The sequence below is a fragment of the Sinocyclocheilus anshuiensis genome, unplaced genomic scaffold (genome assembly GCF_001515605.1).
Source record: "Sinocyclocheilus anshuiensis isolate Anshui unplaced genomic scaffold, SAMN03320099.WGS_v1.1 scaffold323, whole genome shotgun sequence".
Classification (NCBI taxonomy): Eukaryota; Metazoa; Chordata; class Actinopteri; order Cypriniformes; family Cyprinidae; genus Sinocyclocheilus; species Sinocyclocheilus anshuiensis.
This window is the reverse complement of record NW_015548198.1, coordinates 10,390-34,250: the sequence shown is the minus strand read 5'-3', so window position 1 is coordinate 34,250 and position 23,861 is coordinate 10,390. Positions and strand designations below refer to the sequence as shown.

Genomic DNA, 23,861 nt, shown 5'->3' with positions numbered 1-23,861 from the left:
ACAACTCGTACCGGGGCAGAGTCTAGACAGGTCTTTCTTCTGTGTAGACCAGCGGTTCTTAAAGTGATAGGGGGTCAGAGAAATAATTTGCTATAGCCTAAAGTATTTCCAGAGACTGTAAAGTCGCTTTTTTTATCATGATACATAGGCCTACTGTGATTTATTCCAAAGTGATTTATATGATGCATTTAATGTAAAATAATCTAAATGAAGCCTTTTAGAAGACAAGTATTTGCTGTGGTTCATGTTTGTGGCATGCGCCAGAAAGATGCTCAAGGAGACCGAGCAGCGCATTCTGTTGTTCTCTTTATTTATCAAAGGCATGACATTTTGTAGTTATTTTGAACGTATAACGTTACACAATTAAAAATATAAATTTTACCATATGACTATAAATGACAGATAAAATAGATAATATCTACCCACGTGTAGAAATCGAATATTCAAGCTGTTTATTCATTTTTCCACCTATGAATGAAAAACGAAAATTTAAGCTGAATTCTCATTTTCCGTTTTTTGGAAAAAACCAAAAGAGCCGTTTTCTCATTTTTCTACTTTCAATATTAAATAAAAAAACGAATGATCGAATGATACACGGATTCGATCGGCTCATGATCTGGTGTTTTCCGCACCTGAGAACGGCGCTGTTCACACTGAATTAATACAATTAACTCGTTTATCGCACGTGCTGTGAGTTTAGTGCGTGTTTGGGTACGCAACAGCCACCAGTTAGGCTTTATTTTTGCAGCAGATGACTATAGCATTTCACTAGATTTGTAGGGATATTTTTGTAAGCATATTTTCACTGAACTATTATTCCTTCAGAATAAAAGCTCTACTGCCGTTTCCGTCATAATAAAAGCTTAAAAGTGCAGTGTGAATTTCTGACAGCTAACGGTTTAAATGCAGTCCAAATTCAAATAATCTCTTTCAAGTGTAAAAATTAGGAAAGAAGTATTGTAATTTCCCTACTGTAATGTAAAGCAAAAATAATATACATATGAAATATTAATTTTTATTTATTTTACAGTGCAATTGTTTTACAATATATGGCTATTAATGTTGTTGTTGTTATTTTTATTATATTCTAATTTGTTTGGCTTCCTAAAACACCAGTGTGAATGTAATTTAGACTGAGACAGTATATTACAAATAAAAAGAGGGTTGAGTCCCCTTTAAAGTTCAGGTACAAATCAATTCACTGACTTTTCTGACTTAAGTTTTCTTAGTTAAGAACATGGGTTGGAGCTCTTAATTTTCAACTCTCAAATTGCATTAGATAGAATAATTTAACTTTAAAATGTACAGTTTTTTTTTCCAATTCTTCATATGTCTTTTTTTTAAATATCACAATAAATATCGAATCGTGGACTTCATATCGCAATATTATTGTGTCGCGAGATTTTGATATCGTTACATCCCTACAAGCTAGCTTTGAAAGAATAAGCTCACACCCTCCTGCATAATCACTTTGCAAAGCTATGCCTCCTCCAAAACACACGAACGCTCTCAGGCAGACTAGAGACTAACCTGCAATATGACGAGAGACAGCGTTGGTGGAGGATTGAATGCAGTGCTGTCAGATTACCTCATGTCTCATTCACAGGTGAGAAATCATTACAGTACAGAGCACCTATTACAGTAATAGCACCTTTCATTCTCGCTGGAATGCGTTCATGATGTACACTATATTGCCAAAAGTATTGGAACCCCCTTCGAATGAACAGGTTTGACTACTTTAGTAATTTCCATGAGTACAAATTCTAATGTTCAAGCATATCATGATATTCTAGGGAATTGTGTGCTTCTAATTGTATAGCAACAGTTTGGACAGGACCCTGTTCTATTCTAACATGACAATGCCTCTGTGTATAAGGCAAGGTTCAAAAATAAATTATTGATTCAATCAGTGGAAGAACTTGACTGGTCTGCAGAAAGCTAGTCCTAATCCCAGCTGAACACCTCTGGTGTGACTTTAAATGCAGAGGTTGAGCCAAAAACTCACCAATCACCAACTTGGCTTATACATGCACCCCCACACACACTTCTTTAGAACAGAAAAAGGCACTTCTAAAACTGTGGCAACAAAGATGGAAACATAATTCATGTATTTAAAATTGTATTTCCATCTCTGTTGCAAAAGTTTAGGACGTGTCTAAATTGACTCTACCCATATGTACAAGTCATTGGTGTGTGGTGATGAGTTTTTGGCTCAAGGTCTGCCAAAGTCACACTGGATGTGTTCAGCTGGACTTAGCTAGGACTTTGCTTTATGCAGACCAGTCAAGTCATTTCTTTTTGAACCCTGCCTTATACACAGATGCATTGTCATTTTATAATAGAACTGTCCAAACTGTTGGTATAAAATTAGAAGCACACAAGTCCCTAGAATATCATTATATGCTTAAACATAAAGATTTGTTCTAATGGAAATTACTAAAGTAGTCAAACCTGTTCATTAGAAGGGGGGTGTCCCAATACTTTTGGCAATATAGCGTATCATATCTGCGCAAACACGGCAAAGGACAAATACATATGTTGACAGGCAGGCAGGACATCCTGTCGTAATGTTCTGACCAAACATTTTGATCGGATGACCATTTTATGGTCCTATGCCTTCCGCAGATAATATAAATACATATAAATAAATTTAGACCACTTAACTTAGTGATTGCTATCAGGATGCGAAGTGACTTTCAACCAGCATAACAAAAAAAAATGTTTTTGAACCAAATCACCTACCCTGCTTTAAGTGTGAGCATATATTTCAATGCTTAGTGGTGTGCCATGAGATATTTTACCTATCAAAACTGTGCCGTGGGGAAAAAAACAGGTTGGAAGCACTGCTGCACATAATACAATAATCTTTTAACTTCAATGAAGCAACTCTAAAGTGACATTTTTGAATTGGTGACGGAGGCTTGAGCTCAGCTGTTAAACTGCCAACGTGAGATTTCAAACTAGTGAAAGAATGTAGTTCCACACACAAAAGTTTTTTTTAAGACTCTCGATGTTTGTTTCTTGTTTATTTACATACTTGTGCCATTGATACGTAAAAAATAAAAATAAAATGTACCTCCCTTTGAAATCAAGAGAGAATTTTAGGGATGCACCGATATGAAAATTTTGGCCGATACGATAACCGATATGTTGACCGATAAATCTATATCCAAGTTTTTATATACTTTTTGAGAGCCTGATTACAAAAAAGTTCTCATCATTAAAAGCCACATAAAAGCATACGTTGCACTTAAGTGTATTGTCCTTTTCGAAGTGATTCCAGTTATATTTCAAGCATTTCAAAACCATCATGGCGAACAGCATGCATCTGAAGTGTCTCTGTAGGAAATAATGCATTATTTATCGGCTTTAAGATATCGGCCAAATTTTCTTATCGGGCTGATACCGATAACAGAAAAAATTAGCATTTATCGGCCGATACCGATATGGTGGCCGATATATCGTGCATCCCTAGAGAATTGTGTTTTTAGGTCACTTTTGGCATGTCTGAAAGAGGTTAGTGTTAGTTCACCCAAAAATGAAAATTAGCCCATAAATTACTCACCCTCAAGTCATCCTAGGTGTATATGACTTTCTTCTTTCAGACGAATCCAGTCGGAGTTATGTTAAAAATTGTCTTTGATCTTTCAAGCTGTTTCATGGCACTCAGCGGGTGTTGCACGCATCTGTCCAAAAGCACTTAATTAAAATGCGCCCATCCATAAAAAACATTGTACACTGGAAGCAGTTCCGGGCGGATGACATATGGAGGTCGGCTTTGCGCATGCACTCCTAAGTGACGCATGCAGAAGCGCAGGGGAGAGATCAAAACAAAACAATGGTCACTAATTAGAAGTACAAAACGAGGATTTGTAAAGAAGAATGTCGGAGGATTTCGATATAAGCCAAGAGGAGACTGGTTTTCCTTTGCTAAAGTAAGGAAACTTTGCTTCCTTTGCTCCTGTTAACAAACGTTGGTTTTCACGAGACTCACTCATAACTCACTGGTGCATGCGCAGCGCTGACCTCATACATCATCCACCCGGAACTGCTTCCCGTGTACAACTGTTGGTGCAAGCTACATTAAAGTGTGCCATGAAACAGCTTGAAAGATCAAAGACAATTTTTAATATAACTCTGACTGGATTCATCTGAAAGAAAGACAGAGATTATGATTTTGGGGCCAGCCACAGGATATTGTTACTGGGGCTGCCACTAACGATTATTTTTATTTCGATTAATCTATAGACTTATTTATCGATTCATCTAAACGATTAATTTCCCGAAAAAAAAACTTTTTTTCAATTTTAAAAATAAAATCAATTAATTGGAGATGCTTTTGATTATTATCATTTAATGGAACCATTAAAATGAAATCGAGAAAATAATAGAAAACAGAATTTGGTAAAGATAAAACTGAAAAACTCAATTAATTAGACAGGCTTTTTGATTAATACAATTTAATTTATCCAAAACAGAGGATAGAAAAATTTAAATTAAACAGATAATAACAAATAAAATGGATTTCATAGGGCCCTATAATTATAATTAATTTTTTTGTGGTGATAAAAATAGATGTAAGTGAACAATAGCCTTAAATACTTAAAATACATATATAATAGCAATGAGGCAATAATGAGTTCAAATAAAGTATCAAAAGCAAGAAATCATATGGTTTTATTGAACAAAACTGTTAAAATGCATAATGTATTATAAACAGTAGAGCTAATGTACATTACATATTACAACAAAGGCCTGCAGAGGCAATATGTGGACATCAAAATGTGTAAACTCAGAGTGAGGGTTTGAGCGTTTATTTTGAAACCGCGATGTATTCTCCTGTGTTTGTGTAGATCAGGGGTGCCCAACCCTGCTCCTTAGGGTCTTCAGGATCACTTAAAAATTAAAGGCAGGTGTCTTTGATTAGAGTTGGAGCTAAACTTTGCAGGACAGTCGATCACCAGGAGCAGGGTTGGGCACCCCTGGTGTAGATTTATAAATGATTTACCTTACAAATCTGATGAAATGGCACATGATGCGTTTCCAGATGAACGTTATAATAAACCCAAACTCACAACAAAATGCAGAGATGGAGTTTGAGTCGCTCCACACATGTAAATGATAACCGTTCTTGTGGAACTACTGTGAATGGAGCCGCTGTGTGACACACGTACTTAACCTACACGCATGTAAATAATTAAAGCACATATACTGTATTAGAACTGCATCGCATATAATTATTTAATTAAATCGTAGCATTTGTGAATTCACAATTATGCTTAATTATTATTTTTAAATGGGTTTAATATATCATGCAACCTTGGGAAACAGTCTAATAATGTGTTTTATGGATTCTCGTCTGTGAAATGCGCCACTTCCGGTATTTTGCCGGTTAGTCGACACAAGCAAAATGAAGTCGAGGATTTTTAAAAATCGAATAGTCTAATAAAATCGACGAATCGCAACAGCCCTAATTGTTAATTATTTTGATCTATGGTCAGCCTAACTTCACAACCAAATAAGTAATCTTGGGGTTGTGTTTAACCCGGAAGTGAGATTCGACAAGCAGATCATGCTGTGGTTAAGAGCAGTTTTTTTTCCCCGGATCAGGCATCTTGCTCGATTAAAGTCAATTCTTTCGACTGAAGATCTAGAGAAGGTTATAAATGCCTTTATTTTGTCTCTTTAGACTATTGTAATGTTCTTTGTGTGGTGTCCTCTCAGGCATTTTTTTTCACCCTTGCAGTTAATTCAGGAATGTGGTGGACTGGCTGCTTGTGAGTGTAAAGAAACTTGATTTTCTCTATATGTCTCCTATTCTCCTCACTCAGATGGCTGCCGGTTGCCCTTAGGATAAAATATAAGGTATTGCTCTGTTTTTAAAGCAGTGCATAGATTGCCTCTTGCATATGTGTCTGTGCTCATCACATTTCGCCAAACATCTAGGTCTTTAAGATCAACTAATAAGCTCCTAAGTTATAAAGGGATCAAGCCTTTGCTGTTGCCTGTCTGAGGCTCTGGAATGGCCTGCCACGTGAAATTACAACTGTCATAACTGTAAACATTTTTAAGGTTTGTGTTAAACAAAATCTATTTTCATTAGTTGTAATGCAAGATAACCCAACTTGTGTATCATTTGGCTACACTATTTGATACACAAGTTGGGTTATCTTGTTTGTTTTATTGTATTTTATGTATTTGAATGTTGATTGTACAGCACGTTGGTCTGCATGTGCAGATGTAATGAAATGAAATGTGTCTCTAAAAATATCAGGTGTCAGGTGTCTCTTGGGTCTGTGGTCTGAAGAGCTGGTAACCGCTTCCTGTTGCTTGTTGAGTTGCATTCAGTGTAATTTCATATCAACTCTAAGAAATTATATTTTCGTGGCCATAGAAAATAACTTTCTTATAGTACTATTAGAGCATGTAGCAAGATCAGGAATTGTTAAGGTGACATTATCCACAAGCAGTGACAGAACCAGAAACTCATGTAATTTGTGCACCAACTAAACACTGACACAAACTATTCTATCAAACATACACACTTACACATACATACACAGGGGAGTTAAAGTGGATGAGTGAAACAATTAGAGAAACCAGAGAATGCAGCTGTGGAAAATGAGTCCGTTAACCACCTGAGTGAAAACATCAGGAACACCGGGTTATAATAAGTAACAAGCTTATAACATGAACAAGAACCCGAATGGGGACCAGAAAGATAAACTCACCTGCCAATTTTAGCCACTCTTTTCATTATATACTAATTTAAGAGTTATATTAAACATGAATTACCTTAACAAAACCCCCAGGAGCATTAGAAACGCCGGGTTATTAAAGTAACAAGCTTATAATTGTTGGCTTATCAATCCTAGCTTTACCATACACTCGAACTGTGAGGTTTCTCAGCTTTCCTCATGGACCTGTAGCACAATGACTTCACATGTGCCCTGATCTTTATTAGAAGGGGGAAAGGGGAGAAAGTTAATACAGCTGATAATGCAATTATCACAAAAAAGGCTAGCTGCCAGCACAACACATTGGATTAAACTAGTTGTTAATGTGCAAATATGTAGGCCTAGAGCTTGAATCCCTTGCCCCACGTGCGTGTTGGAGCAGGTGACCAGGCATGTCAATGCCATGCAATAAGATGGACATCACTGATGCTTACTTTAGGCAGATCTTGGAGACAGACAGTAAATACTGACATTTTGAATAGTTCATATATCTTTAATACTTTTTGAGTTATAGGCCTGCAAACTTTGGAGAAAAAATTTGAAAAGTGCTCTTTCCCCTTTTTTGAATGGTCACCATTGAAACATAAAGGAACAAAGACTGCTAAAGTCAACAGATTTTACTAACAGACCTACCAATCTCTGTGTAAAAGTAACTTTATGATGCTGCCATCTTTCCGAAGTAATTTTTACCCCCCTGTAAATTGGCTCTGAATCTCAGGTGAAAATGGCCATTTTGACCCCCCTCTACAAAACAGTGGATTACTCAGTAAATATTCACCCATGACATTTAATATTCTGGCTTTCATCACTATACGTTCATCTTTCTTCAGAAAAAATAGGGGACCTTTGCTTGAGTTGACACGGAATGACCTAATAGGGTTGATATTGACCCAATAACGTGATTTCATGAACCCTTGAAAAGTGAGCCACATAAGTCTGCAATTTGGTTGATTTGACACAAATGACAGTGTAGTGTTTTCTTTAATTGCCTCCAATTAACTTTTCCTTTCAGGTAATTAATTTGTCTCATACAATGAAGACATAAACGAACATATTTTCTATTTAATTTAATTATTTCTGCAATTGTACTTACATGCATTAGAACATTACATGTCGCCCAATCAGTCAAACCCCGGTACACTCGTGCTCTTCGTATCAGCTCAATCATTGGTTCTCAGCATCATGAACCTGTCCGTAAGAGACAGGTTCTGTTGAGTGCACTGTTGACTCAAGAAATGCTAACCTGAGATGCAAATTCTTTGAAACAATTCAGAAAAGCACTGGTTGAGAATTAGTTTGTTTGCTAACCAGGCATCTACTCAGAGTGGCTTGTTTCACAGTAAATGAACTGAGCTGCAATGAGATGCTCAACATTGTATCATGAGTCGCACATCTATAAATGAACACAGTGTGGCACACAGTTCACTGTGAAACCCACAGTGCTTTTATTTATTTAAATTCCAGCCTTTGTGATTTGATCATTGCAACAAGGCATATTGCAATATTGATTTTATTTTATTATATTATGCACCCCTAGGGGCAACATTATGCTCAGGGTTTGCAACTTGGATAGAGCCAAAATATAGTAGTGTCCTTGAAGAGTCGTTGTTTCTGAGTGCCAGAGATCTAGGATTTAGTGTCATGATTCATTTTCCAGCAGGACCTAAGAGAAAGTTCAGTATTTTAGATTAGAGTCCAGATGTCACTTTCCACCAGTGCTCTCCATTCAGTTTGGAAGGTTGAAGCTAAAATTCCACAGTCCACAAAAAGCAAAGCTCACTTAGACATTTTTAATGGTGTGAATGCTTCCTGAACCCACTGTAACGGTAAAAGACAACTCTCCTTTTGTCAGTATCACACAAATTTGAAGAAGTTTCTCCTAGCGCAAATGCAAAATGTCAAACACATTTTTTTCAACATTTTTTACTGTTATGGCCATCTTACTAATGAGACAATTTATTTATTGATTTATTTTTTTATAGCTGTTCTTACAGAAAACCTCAACGTCTGCGACTGAACATAAGAAATATGACAGTAGATGTCTCTGAAACATTTAAGGACATCTATACATTCTGCACATTCTTTCTTTGGGCATCGATTGACAACATGCCATCATCGATAGTTAATAAAAGCATTACACCATATGAAGACAGTAAGTACTTGAATATCTATGTGTTGTTTGTGACATGAAGATAGTTTTACAGTTAATACATTTACGGAGTCATATTTTCTTAGTCAGTTTGCATGTGCAGGTCTGTCAAGATCTACTGTAGTTTTTTCGTCTTATAAAATGGACTTCATTGTATGTATTTATTTATTTTTTAGCAATCATAGGTCCACCCATTATATTTCTGTCTGGCTGTGGACACTGTCTGAATATCAGCATCTCTGTACCCAGTGAATCAAGGAAAGTAGATCAGCTGCATCCGTTTTATAATTCTGTGTCCTTCAATATAAGTTGGAAGAAAGCTGGACAGAATGAGGTAAGTATCCCTGTGAAAGGAGTCTTTTGTACTTGCTCAAACAGAATAAGTTAAGTTTTATCGCCGACTTTGCTAATTTCACAGTTTTTTTTCCTTGAAACTCAGCATGAAAACTCTCCTCTTGTTTAATGCTGTGAGGTGTAGTGAATGGGTGAATCTCATGAAAACATGTCCAAGTCAAGTTTCTCCACAAAAATCGGATTTTTAATGTAAAAATTTTAGGCCTATTTTAGGACCATTATTTTCTATCTGTGACCCTGGACCACAAAACCAGTCATAAGGGTACATTTTTTTGAAATTGAGATGTATACATCATCTGAAAGCTGAATAAATAACCTTTCCATTGATGTTCTTATCTATGCACAATCAGCTTGTAACACTCCAAAGAGAAAGGAAAACTTGAAATCGCATCATATGGCCCCTTTAATGCAATAGCAATACTGAGACGCCAAATAATTTTAAGACTTTATAAGTAATCAGCACCGTTTAATAGGGAGCCAGTTCAATGTTGACAGAACCAGGCTAATATGGAAGTTACACACCTCTTAATCACTGTGTGTTATTCCAGCATTTATTTATTTACAAATTAATTTAGTGTTTTACAGTTTTCATGAGATTTAACCATTTATTAGTTTAGGCTGGTTGAGATCACTTTATAAAGTATAAATATTAATCTGTATTTGAAGATATTGCAAAATAATTCAACAATTTAATAATTTAATATTATTTAATACTCAATTTAATTTAATTACTGTTGATTACTGAATGCTTACACATTCCTTGATTGTTAAAATCTATATTTGTAACTAATGCTGGGCGGTATGATAAAAAAATTATATCACGGTATGTTTTCTAAATTATACCGGTTTCACGGTACATGACGGTATTATTTTTTTCCATGCATGACCGGGTATTAACCATATTTTCTACTGATTGAGAGAGGAAATACTGCAGTATATTGACTTAGAATGCCCTATTTTACTGTCATGATGAGTGAATATTGTCAAAAAATACCACACTAAATAGTGACTAAACACGACCCCTTTTAATACGTTAACCAGGAGTCACTCTCATTTATAATCACGACATCGTCTGGTAAAATCAACATGCATCTACACTAAAGAGCGGCTATGCGGTTATTTTGGCTATATTACCTTTTTGTCTCATGCAGCGCACTACCTGCGTCTGAGTAACAAACAAAAAAAAACAATAAACAAAAAAGTGCATGTAATATTAACATACGAACTACGCTCATATTTATAATTCCAAACAATCATTAGTAACACATACAGCTGTTCCCTCACCACAGTGCAACAGTGAAAAGGGACCCCTTTCAAACAGTGTCACATTCCGAACGTTGTTTAAGCGACATACTTAAACGTTGTTATTGCGGTATTTAAAAAATTCATATCATGACAAAAATAAACACCGGTATTCGGTATGAACCGGTATACCGCCCAGCACTATTTGTAACATCACATCAGCTGAATTTCTAAAGTCTTTTACTGTTGTCTTGTTAATCATATAGGTCAACCAGATCTCTACGTCAAGTAAACAGTATGTCCTGCAGAATCTTCAGCCTGGTAATCAGTACTGTGTTAAAGTACTTCCCCAAATCAATTTCAACCGCAACACTCAACCATCTGCTTGGCAGTGTGAATACACTAGTAAAGAGGAGCCAAGAGGAAGTAAGAAAAATACCTTTAACAATAGCTATATTCTATATAGCTATATTCTATATAACTATATTCTCCATATTTTTTTAATTACCTCTGGAATTAATTCAGCAGAACTATTTAACATACAGTCATTTAAACATTTGCCATGTGTATAATGCCAGCCCTTGGTGTGTGTGTCAGGTTTTTTTTTTTTTTTTCAGACTTTAAAATTCTTTTCATAAAAAAATCAACCTCTCAAGCATCATGGAAGTCAAAAATATCATATCCAAAATTAAATGGCTGTAGCTCCTAAAACCTCTTGTCTACAGGTATAATTCTGGTCCCTTTGAAAGCAAACACTTGAACTTTGCTTGTCAAAGAGTTAGGATTACTCGTAGTGGAGGAAGAGTTATTAAGCTCAAATAGACTAAAAATTGAAATTCTTGTATGAAACTCTGTCAATAAAACCAAGTCGACAAGCAACCAAGCCTAAACTAAAACATATCCCTGTAGTAAGTACATATTGTTAATATGTAAGGAGTGTTAATAAGTAGGGAGTGACACTATTTAAAAAAATAAATAAATAAATCTTTTCACTGTGATTTAGGAAGGACAGTACTGGGGCTGACTTTCAAATTAGACTTTTACTAGTTAGAACTTTAAAAAAATGGAATATGCACAAAAATTAACTGAAACATATAGCATACAGGGTGCTTGCCTCACTGACATGAGAAATATGTCTATAAAAATATTGAAATGTCTGCTTTAAAACAAACCATTTGCCAGTTGCATCTTTGCAGCACACTAGAACACTAGTTTAAAAATAAAGAATAAAAATATCTCCTTACTATTTTTTTCTCCCATGACACATTCATAGTCATTACTTTTGCCAGTGCTTTGCGGCAAGCTTCATGCCTGCACTTGAGCACGGAATAGGCTAACCTAAATATTAAAGGCTCATTATGGTATATATTTAAGTAATTCAATTAACAATTAATTCAATTAATTAAACAATTAATATAATAATCCTTTCTTAACTCTTCCAGCTGTGCTGAAGGCGCACTCGCTGCTTCTGCTGCTGGCAAGGACATTAAACACCACGATAGCTGGTCTTGACAGTCATGGTAGCATGGTTTCGTGTTGTTTTCACCAGCTCAGCACATCTTTTCCATCACCTTAATTCATGGATGTCTAAAATATAAAAAATAATGAGAAGCCTAAAACTGCCCCAATGCCTGTGAGCTGTGACCTGAAAATTGGCCCGAAGCCAATGTTCCTAGGGTTGAAAATAAGATGGGGCCCCGTCAGGCTCGGGCTGAAATGCAGAGCTTTAAACTGAACATGAAAGAGAGCTAGAGGCTCACTTGTCCACAATTTACTATTGTGTAGTGAAGTGTCTCCATTGACTTCCATTTTTTTTTTTTTTATTCTTACTAGTAAAAGTCTAATTTGAGAGTCAGCCCCAGTACTTTCCTTCCTAAATCACAGTGAAAAGATGTCAATTCAAAGAAAATGGTGTGAAGTGACGTGGCCAAGTATGGTGACCCGTACTCGGAGTTTGTGCTTTGCATTTAACCCATCCAAGTGCACGCACACAGTAGTGAACACACACCGTGAAGACACACCCGGAGCAGTGGGCAGCCATATTGCTGCGGTGCCCAGGGAGCAGTTGGGGGTTCGGTGCCTTGCTCAAGGGTCTCACCTCAGTCGTGGTATTGAAGGTGGAAGAGAGCGCTGGTTATTCACTCCCCCCACCTACAATCCCTGCTGGACCTGAGACTTGAACCCGCAACCTTCGGGTTACAGGTCTGACTCTCTAACCATTAGGCCATGACTGCCCCAATTTACACTCCCTACTTACCCCTTAATTATTAAAACATCTCGGGTTACGTATGTAACCATGGTTCCCTGAGAAGGGAACATCAAACTGGGCCATCTAGCGGTCGCTATGGGGAATGCCTTCAGCGTGTCACCTCAGTCGTGGTATTGAAGGTGGAAGAGAGCGCTGGTTATTCACTCCCCCCACCTACAATCCCTGCTGGACCTGAGACTTGAACCCGCAACCTTCGGGTTACAGGTCTGACTCTCTAACCATTAGGCCATGACTGCCCCAATTTACACTCCCTACTTACCCCTTAATTATTAAAACATCTCGGGTTACGTATGTAACCATGGTTCCCTGAGAAGGGAACATCGAACTGCGTCCTCTAGCGGTCGCTATGGGGAATGCCTTCAGCGTGACCGGTGTCTGAAGCATACATCTAAACACGACAATAACATTGGCCGGCAACAGCCTATGACGTCATTACCGGCACGACCGAAGTATAAAAGGGCACCGGAAGAACACGTCATCTGTTTCTTCATCTGAAGCTTGCATCCGAAGCATGGCGAGGCTTCTAGAGGATGCAGTGTCTCGTTCCCCTCTTAGGGAACCATGGTTACATACGTAACCTGAGACGTTCCCTTCCGAGGGAACATCGAACTGCATCCTCTAGAGGTTGCCATGGGGAACGGTATGCCCACTCTGCCATGCTGAGGGGAGTGCATGCCAAGCACCAAGGCAAGCACTAAGTACAAACTCTACCAAAGTTATGGGAGTTGCCCCAAGGACGCCTTGACGGCTGTCAGTGACATTATCTCCTTCGCCCAAAGGCCTGAGCTGCATACCCCAATAACTTACCTATTAAAGGCTGGGCTTGGAACGCCTGAACCCAGGGCAGAGCTCGAAGGCTTGGAATTAGAAACAAAGAGATTCCTTTAAGGGGATACGGCCAAGCGTCTAGAACAGCGGTGGCGAACTCCGGTCCTGGAGAGTCGCAGCCCTGCAGAGTACAGCTCCAACCCTAATTAAAACTCACCTGCCTGTAGCTTTCTAGTAACCCTTCAGACCTTGATTAGCTTGTTCAGGTGTGTTTGATTAGGGTTGAAGCAAAACTCTGCAGGGCTGCGGCTCTCCAGGACCGACGTTCGCCACCTCTGGTCTAGAACAATAAACTAGACCTTGGCCTGTCACCCAGGGGGCTACCGCCAGCTCTGCATGAGCTTGCTCAAAGGAACTAACTCGACAGGTCCTTGGTAGCAAACACCCTGCTCAGGAAGAGCCTGAGCCAACTCAGAGAAAGGATACGAGGCTGGCAGTGCGTAACCCATACCATACAGGATATTAGAAAGTGCACAGATGCTCAGCGTGTGGATGACTTCAGCAGGGGAAGTACTCGTAGAGGTCCTAACCCTGTAACAAAGTCAGAGGTACAAAGACAGGTCCAAGTAACATCCGAAGAACACTTGGGTCCGAACTGTCAGTAGGTAGTTCTATGAGACATAGAAACTAACCAAAAACGTCATAGGTCCAGCATGAGAGACTGCAATGGAATCGCAGGAGGCTCCTGCCTAACCTCAGTCAGGTGGAGGGATGGGCTCCTGGAGTGCAGTATAATGTGGTTATCTGATAAGGACATGATATAAATCATCTGTCCAACAACTGCAGACAGATATCCACATTATACAATTCCTTATATATATACAGCAGGAAATTACTGATAGGGAAAAGATTTCCCGTCAGGTCCTTTCCATGTTCTGCCCATCAACCGTGAATCACGGGCACTGGGCAGACAATTCTCACTGCAACGTGCAGCGTGCATTCAGCTCCCGCTGGAGCTAAACGCACTCCACTCACGCGCTAGATTACATCGGAAATCAAGCGAAAATGGAAACCACTGCCGCGAATGCATCGCTATTCCCGTGAGAGGCGAACATACTCATGCAAACACAATCTACAAACTCGGGTAAATGGTGAAGTACTCACCTCCCCTCTCAGTAGTCCAGCAAATGCATTACAATGAGAACAAGCCGTCTCCACGTGAGTCGAGCATGTTCAATTCAAGCTTGTCCCTCACAAAGAAATAAGCAATGAATGCAGCGAGCGCATTCAACTCCCTCAAGAGCAGAACGCACTTGCTCTTCACCACACACAACACGCGAGCCGTATGAATGAGTCGAGCATGTTCAATTCAAGCTTGTCCCTCACAAAGAAATAAGCAATGAATGCAGCGAGCGCATTCAACTCCCTCAAGAGCAGAACGCACTTGCTCTTCACCACACACAACACGCGAGCCATATGAAACTGTGGGTATCAGAGCAAAGCTTCTGGCGATGGAACATGCATTCCTAGTCGTGCTTAGCTTACCGCTAACATAAACATACGGTCAATGAAGATGAAGAAGAAGATGACGTGTTCTTCCGGCGCCCTTTTATACTGTGGTCACGCTGGTAATGACGTCATTAACTGTCGCCGGCCAATGTTATTGTCGGGTTTAGACGTATGCTTCAGACACCGGTCACGCTGAAGGCATTCCCCATAGTGACCGCTAGAGGACGCAGTTCGATGTTCCCTCGGAAGGGAACTATGTACAAAAAGTATTAACAAGGGATATGTTGAAGTGAATAGTAAAAATTTCAAACAAATATCATAAATTACAATTACAAGCACACTCTCAATTTCCATCACAATTTCTCTGGCACGACCCTCAGAAGAGAATGAATGACGAGAGATTACAAAATGACACTAAATAGCAGAATGACAAAATGATACACGGTAATACGGAGTAGACAGAAAGTGGAGGAGAATCAGTCGCAGCCTCCATCAAATCATCCCTGGAGACACAAACACACACAAGATGCACATGCACAAACACAAAAAAATATACACAGCTACATAACAATAAATGGCTCAGTCATAACATTTAAATATCTAAAAAAATAACATATAGATGTTTGTATTTTCTTTTAAGTTATATTTACAAGCGTTTACTGCCTTTATTGGGACAGGACAGTAGAGAGCTGACTCTCCATTGGGTGGAGAGAGGGGGGTGGGATCGGCAAAGGACTTTGAGATAGGAATCAAACTATATGTCGGCGCACTAACCACGAGGCTTTTGGCATCCACAAATGTTTGTATTTTAATTTTGAATAGATCTCTGTAATTAGAATTATGAATAGTAAAAATTAATTTTTGGCCATTCAGAATTACCTTCTTATAATCAAATTAAAATTACAGATATCTCTGTAGAGTGTTCTCTGTATCTTAAACATACAGTTTTTGTTGTGAGATGTTACCTCACTATTCCACCAAGGCATTTGCACGTTCCCAAACATTTCTGGAGGGATACATGGTCACCTTGGTTTGCCACTGCAAGGACGATCAGCTGTCTTTCCTGACTCCCTCTTAGGCCTCTTACGTTATGGATATAGCAGCATTTTATTGCTCTGGCCACATCTGTAGTCATTATGCTTCCTGCAGCAGGACTATGGCATGTTCAGCAGGTGATCAGGGACCCTGGGCATTTTTCTTTTGGTGTTTCAGAGTCAGTAGAAATGTCTCTTTACTGTCTTTTACGTTATTGTAACTGTGACCTTAATTGCCTACCGCCTGTAAACCATAAGTGTCTTAAGGATCGTTCCACAGGTGTATGTGCAAGACTTATGATTTTTTTGAACAAGTATGAAAAACATTGTTTATACCCTTTCGAAGATCTTATTTGGATTTTACAAAATTATCTCTAAGTTACTACATCCTGAAAAGGGGACATTTCTTCTTTTTTCCTGACTTTAGTAATATATTTTTTTTTTTATTTCCTCAAGTGAAAGTGAGTAGTCTTGATAAAATTACAGATATCATCAAATTCATTATTAATATATATATATATTTAAATTTTGTGCAAGTGAAATTGAGTAGTCTTGATAAAATTACAGATATCATCAAATTCATTATTACTTGTATAAGTGTAATTAAAAAGATTAATAATCCACTATTGTAATTCCACAACTTTCCAAAAGAGATACGGCAGATACTATGATACCATGTACGGCAGAAGAGAAAATGATGTCAAAGTGAAAAACAGTACCTCAGCAGCAGTATTAGGAAAAATGTGGATTTGAAAAGAGAAAGGATGTATTATCAGAGTTGTTCATATTAAAAATGCAAGTTGCAAAGCTTAATAATAAAAACAAATGACCATTTTTAGAAGATCAAAAACGTGTTGATAACTTTAATGCAGTTAAAGTGTTCTACATATGGATATCTCTTGTCAAGCTCATGAATTGGATTTATAACACTATTAAGCATTCATGAGGCAAAACATCAGATGGGAAAAAATGATTGAGAGTGGAATTTAGAGCTGTATGTGATGCTGTATTGTTTTAGTGAGAAACTACTGAGGTCTAAATTTGAGTCCCACCCCAGTCAGTGTGCTCAGTGTTATCCAGGAAAAAAACTGTAGCTACTGCATGGATATAATGTTTTTGATTGTATTCTACGTTTCTCTTTCTGCAGTGCTCTATTTAATGAGTTGGTCACTGGGAGCGGCAGTGTCAGGTTTAGGTGTGCTGGTGCTTGCTTTGAGTCTGGTTTACACTGGATCTATATGTAAACCCAAGACCACTCTTCTTAAATCACTGGTAAGTCTTTTCTACATTCATATACAGCATTTGCCATATTCTGCATTTGCTATCATCAGTAATTTGTCATTCATCTTTTATTTACAACATTAGTTTTTCTTACCTTACCTTTTCTTACCTAGAACATTTAAGAAATTGTTACTGAGCATAGTAAGGTTGCCTGGCTAATAAATGTCAGTAAATTACAATAACAGTAAATTTATTCTGACACCTGTTTCACATTGCACCAAAAAGCAATGTGTATGCAAAGCTGCAGCATAGCTGTATTGTATTACATAGGCTTGTATTGTTGATTCTCCATTGGAAGAGTTTCTGCTACAGCCATAGTTTATCCAAAAATTCTATCATCGTTTACTAACCCTTACCTTATGTTGTTTGAATGATTCACTTAAACGAAACACCACTGTGTTAATCAGAGACTTAAATTACATTTGCAATTATGCTGATAGACTGGCAAAATTTAAATATTGTATATATTTCATAACTATATGTGACCCTGGACCACAATAACAGTCTTAAGTAGCACAGGTATATTTGTAGCAATAGACAAAAAAAACATTGTATGGGTCAAAATTGTAGATTTTTATTTTATGCCAAAAATCATTAGGATATTAAGTAAAGATCATGTTCTATGAAGATATTTTTTTTACTGTAAATATATCAAAACTTAATTTTTAATTAGTAATATGCATTGCTAAGAACTTCATTTAGACAGCTTTAAAGGCGATTTTCTCAATATTTCGATTTTTTTGCACCCTCAGATTCCAGATTTTTAGTTGTATCTCGGCCAAATATTGTCCTATCCTAACAAACCATACACCAATGGAAAGTGGTATGATGTAATGATGTATAATGTATAATGATGTATAAATCTCAATTTCGAAAAATTGACCCTCATGACTAGTTTTATGGTCCAGGGTCACATATTATAGTACAAGAAAATGTTATAAATAAAAATATATATATATATTATTTATTTTAATTAATAAAAGTAATATTTAATATTTTAATAATATTTATACATTTTGGTGGCTTTTTACCAAGTACCCATTCATGATCCACCTTCACAATTCTGCCAAATTGTTTGTGGTGGCAAATGGAATTTATTATAAATAATAAAATGAACCTTCTAAGGCCGAGAGCTATACTGTACTTCCAACCTTACCACACAACTTTGCACTGCTGTTTGTTTGTTTGTTGGAACTATGCTTTCGAGAAACAGTGAATTGTTGAACTGCATTGGTAATGATTGTGAGCAAGTCCACTTTAAAGTCTCCTCTGGAGTCTGAAGTGTTGACACTGGAGATGTTTTGATATCCCCCAGCATTTGTGCACAATTTCAGTTAAAACATATTAGTGGCTGAAGTCTGATTACACTCTTTTTAACACAAACTGTTACAATATTATGTGAGCAAATGCAATGTACATAATGAAAATCATATATCCCTTCAAGTGCGTCCAAACCTTTTATTAGTAGAGTTGGAGCAAGAGTCATCATTTTGACTAAGTCTCATGTATCTCTCTGTATTGATTTTTTTTTCCTCATTTAGGGTAACATCACTGAAACGTACTATCTGATTCCTGAACAGACATTATCTGAGAGAGTATCACTGACTGAGTCACAGTTAATCAGTGTATCTAAAAATCATCCCACCAAAAACAACAACCCACTGAATGCAGAGGAAGATTCAGAAGGCAAGCAAATTGAAGACGAGGAAAACTATGTCAACAAGGTCTGTCTGATACCCATTTCAAAACATATATATGGGTCATTCCACAAAATCGGTGCCTTTTCCACTTGGAAAAATTAGAAGATAAAATAAGTTTAATCAGCATTTTTTAAATATCCATGAAATGAAGACACCTTAAAATGACAAGAAATTGTATTGTGCCATCTTAGGCTATGTAATTTATTATTTTATGGCTATTTTTCTACCTCATGTTTTGGTATTTTTGTCAACCCTGTTACCGACACAAGCGTTACTAGATACTATAGTTTAATTAGAACTGTGTGATAGTTTTCACATATATGAGCAGCATTTTAGTCCCTCTTTTCACTGGGATTGTTTCAAATTTTTTTATTTTTTTTTTTATATTTTTATATTTGTCATTCAGACGACCAAAAACATCCTAATTTTAAGGATGACCACATGTCAGTTAAGAAAAATTTATATTTTTACAAGAGAGATATTAAAATATATATCTAAAGTTACAATGGAAAAAGCTGGAAGTCTGTATCAAATGTAATTTTTTTAAATTTTATGAAATTAATGACAGTAACAGGATTGACGTCATAGTCACAGGACTGACCAGAATAACAGGGATGCCAGGACACACATTCTTCAGCACACTGCACATATTTGTTTACATAATACTGAACAGTTTTACCATTTTAAATTGCATTATATTGTTTTGCACTTACTTAGCATAGTTGTATGACAATAGTAAACAGTCAGTTTTTCAGTTAAAGTCAGTTCATTGTTGATTTAGCACATTACATTTCTAAGAGATCTAATGTTTTAAGGGCATTGTAATTAGATAAGGTGTTCCATCTGTTTGTCTGTGTCCCCTCACAGAACTTCAAATATACTGATCTGGTTCAATTATTAGGCAAGGAAGATGATCAGATCTTGGTCTTTCTGTGATCATCTGAAACCAGACCAAGATCTTGACTTTGTTGAACATTGCAAGACTGGGGTGAAGGTCTACAGTCACCTTGCTGCTCTTGTTTGTAATTGAATTTACATGGATGCATTATTGACAATGAGTTTTTGGGAAAAAATTAGTTTTATTGAGACTGACCATCCTATCCAGGGGCCTCATATATAAACATTGCGTACACACAAAATAGGCATAGAAATGTGCACAAGCTGTTTTCCACGCACGTATCTGGATTTATAAAAATAAACTTGGTGTAAATATGTGTGCACCGTATGGATTCTCTTGACTGTACTTTTTCCTGGAGTGAGAAACGTAATGAAGTAAACAAGGATTTTAAACTCTGTGTTCTTTTCGATATACGCATTTGCATTAAATATTCCACACTCATTAATGGAGATAAGTACTGAAATTACATAAAATAGTTAAGCAGAAGTTAAACCAAAATTATATGAATTTAGACATATTTGTAGTTGATGCGCTTAATCACTTTTCCTGCCGCATGCAATGTTTAATGACAGCGAGGAGTGCTATAATAATTCATATTTAAACTAAACTGCAGATCTCATGTTATGAGAATTTTTTAGCGAGAACAATGATCAATGATGCACACTTACTTCGATATTATGGTGGAACACTGCTGGATTTGGCGGTCGACGGTCTTGTCCGGCTTGAATAATAGCTACTGCACAGAGATCTCCACAACATTATGACCACTGTATTTGAAGGATACAACTTGGAAAAAAAACAGTGAGATTTGCGTGTTTCCTTTTTTAAAATACTTTGTCAGTGATGCGCAGAGTCAGACAAATTGTATTTACACTGTAATAAATATAGGCTTTTTTATTATTATTTATTTATTTTATTTTTGTATAACTTTCAACACAATACAAAACAGTAACATGTTTCCTTTTTTAAAATACTTTGTCAGTGATGCGCAGAGTCAGACAAATTGTATTTACACTGTAATAAATATAGGCTTTTTTTTTATTATTTATTTATTTTATTTTTGTATAACTTTCAACACAATACAAAACAGTAACACACACACTGCCTGATATACAACAAAAGAGAATACAAAAACTAAATTATACATAAGATGACAAGCAGAGCATTGTATCACAGATCAAAATTAACAATAAAAACTGGGGAGAATACAAGAATTGTCTATACACCTCTAGGAACACTGTCATACCAAGCCACAAAATGTCACAGAAGCATTTATGCAGTTAAGGTATGGTGTCCATATACGATTAAAAGCATCTGTTGTAGAATGAATAATACAGGTCAAGAGTTCCAGAGGGATAATTTCCCTAATGATTGAATGCCAGCCTTTGATGGAGGGAGGCTTATCACTGATCCATGACATCAGTAGATTCTTCCTGGCAGCAAGATCTTAGATCTTAATAGCTAAAAAAATAGCTAAAACACCTTTTCAGCAAAACTGCATCAATTTTATTTTATTTGAATTGTTTAAAACAATTATTTGGCCAGTGGAAAAGAATGAGGTCAAGTATATTCTAAAATAGGCTATTTATCTGAGAACTAAACAGTTTTGTTTTTATGGATATTTTGATATATTCTAAAACATTCTGGATGATTTTGGCAATAAAAGTTAATGTGGCACAAATGGCATTTTGTCCGTATCTCATATTTCCCTAACGTCTTGTACCTTTGACGGTGTTAAACATGGTGACACGTGGATGGGAATATGCATAGAAATGATATGCAGATGAGGTTATGCATAGTAAAACTAGGCATTGTAACTAGGCATATATGGTGATTTCGGGGTGGAGTCGGGGTGGAGATGCACGTACGCACAATCTTCCCCTGACTGGAATTTATAAAGGGATTTTTGCGCAGGTTCTAGCTTTTGTGCGTACGTACACTTTTAGGATGAAATCTACGGAGAGTTTAATACACGAGGCCCCAGGTCATTAACAACAATAGTAATAGTAACAATACCAATAATACTAACTAAAATGTAACTCGTGCTCTAATCCACTGAATGATATAGGCATTAGCTCAAAATTACACCCAGGGTGACCTTTAAACATGTTTACATTTTACACAGACATTCATTAAAAACAGAGTGACACCTAATCTATGTTATCCCTGTTACCCACGTCAAAACCTGTTACCCTGAAAAGTAACAGGTCTGACAATTTCAAACTAATTTGCTAATTTCTAGCTAATAGTCAAGTTCACAAAAGCACGTTGTACACTTTGAAATTATTTTACTTGTAGATATTAATTATATTAAATGTAATAAATAATAGTTTAAATGTACATTTTGAAAATGGTAACAGTATTGACAATGCATGATTCCCCCCCCCCTTTTATAGTAGAGCATTATAAAAGTGAGAGCTTCTACAACATGCTTGTGTTTTAAGTGTAGGAATCCTGGTTGAGAGATTATATAACCTCCTAGAAATTGTCACTTGAATGTACATTTTACAAGTTTTTTTTGATGAGGGTAACAGGGCTGACATGAAATCAGGGGACACCAATAAAATGAATTATATTTTATAGAAAAAAATGCATACTTATGCCAAAAACATTGCTTAACAATGAGACTATATTTCAAACAATATGCACATGTGATTTTTATGTCATTTTGCCTTCATTTTGCAAGTTAAAAAGTTGTACTGAAAAAGAAAAATCATAGTAAGGGACAGGCCAAAAACGTATCAACATAGATGCTATTTCAATTATTTAAAGTAATATTTAAATAATGTGTAATATTGATGAAAGAATGCATATTATTATGTTTTAAATTGCAAATTTATTTGTTGTTATATTAAATCTATGTTTGATTATTAATTACAGGGTGCTGCAATTAATTAATCTAATTAATCGCAAACTAAATTTGGCTGTGAAAATACCCCCAAAAGATAATTTAAAACTATTTTTGTGTTAAATGTTTAGGCTAACATAAACTATGGAACATAAAATTAGATGATTTGAGAAACATCTCAGTATTTTTTGTTCATGCAATGAAAGTCACTGGGAACCAAAACAGCTTAGTTACTAACAGTCTTCAAAATACCTTCTTTTATGTTGTGCAAAAGAAAGCAAGTCATTCAGGTTTGAAACAACATGAGGGCGAGTAAATGATGACAGAATTTGTTATTTATTTATTTATTTTTGGTGAACTATCCCTTTAATGTTTTTTTTATTTATTTTATTTTTAAATAAATTAAATGATACTCTAAAGAAGAAACTAAAACTACCAGCAGGTGGCGGTAAATGTCTTTATTCATTCGATTCGATTCGTTCAAACGGCTGATTCATTCAGGAATCAAGGAAACGGCTCTCACTATGAATGGGCTTTGAACAAAAACACACAATATTGTGTTTAAAATATAACACAATGTAAACGTGTTTACTGAACTGTTGTATAAAATCACATTTGCTCCTTATAGCCTAGCCCTAGAGTCTATGATTTGCACTTGTGTTCTTCGTGACAAAAACAGCACTGTGTGATATTGCTCTTGCTGCTGGTGTGATATCGCTTATATATAAATAAGGGTGCTTTCACACCTGTAGATCGCTTGCTTTGTTCCGAAACAGGGATTAAAATTATTACAATGTTGCTTTTTATTCTTGGTGCGGTTCGCTTTCACACGGCAAAGTTTCTAAATGGACCAAATTTGTTAATGCAAGTCACGCGCGAGTAAACTGTTCTCTCATTGGTCAAAGTTCCACGGTTTATTTTCCGGGATTCCACTTAGCTGTCATCTGTCAGGATGGAACAATAACAGCTTCGCGGGCTTATTGTTGTTGTTGTTTTGTAGCTGTCCTTATAATAATTTATCATTTTGAGCAGGAGTCTAGGATTGATTGGGAAAACATTTTTAAAATGCAAC

At 36.6% G+C, this 23,861-nt stretch overlaps 1 protein-coding gene across 2 annotated transcripts in view; it reads left to right on the top strand.

Annotated features, from left to right (window-relative positions):
* The window catches only part of crfb1 (cytokine receptor family member b1), a 38,701-nt gene that overhangs the window by 12,862 nt on the left and 1,978 nt on the right, over positions 1–23,861 (top strand). For both annotated transcript variants that reach the window (XM_016439910.1, XM_016439909.1), the window contains 5 exons: positions 8,720–8,889; positions 9,063–9,220; positions 10,749–10,908; positions 17,210–17,334; positions 18,885–19,067. In XM_016439910.1, coding sequence (XP_016295396.1) covers positions 8,720–8,889; positions 9,063–9,220; positions 10,749–10,908; positions 17,210–17,334; positions 18,885–19,067 — 796 coding nt within the window. The remainder of the gene's footprint in view (positions 1–8,719; positions 8,890–9,062; positions 9,221–10,748; positions 10,909–17,209; positions 17,335–18,884; positions 19,068–23,861) is intronic.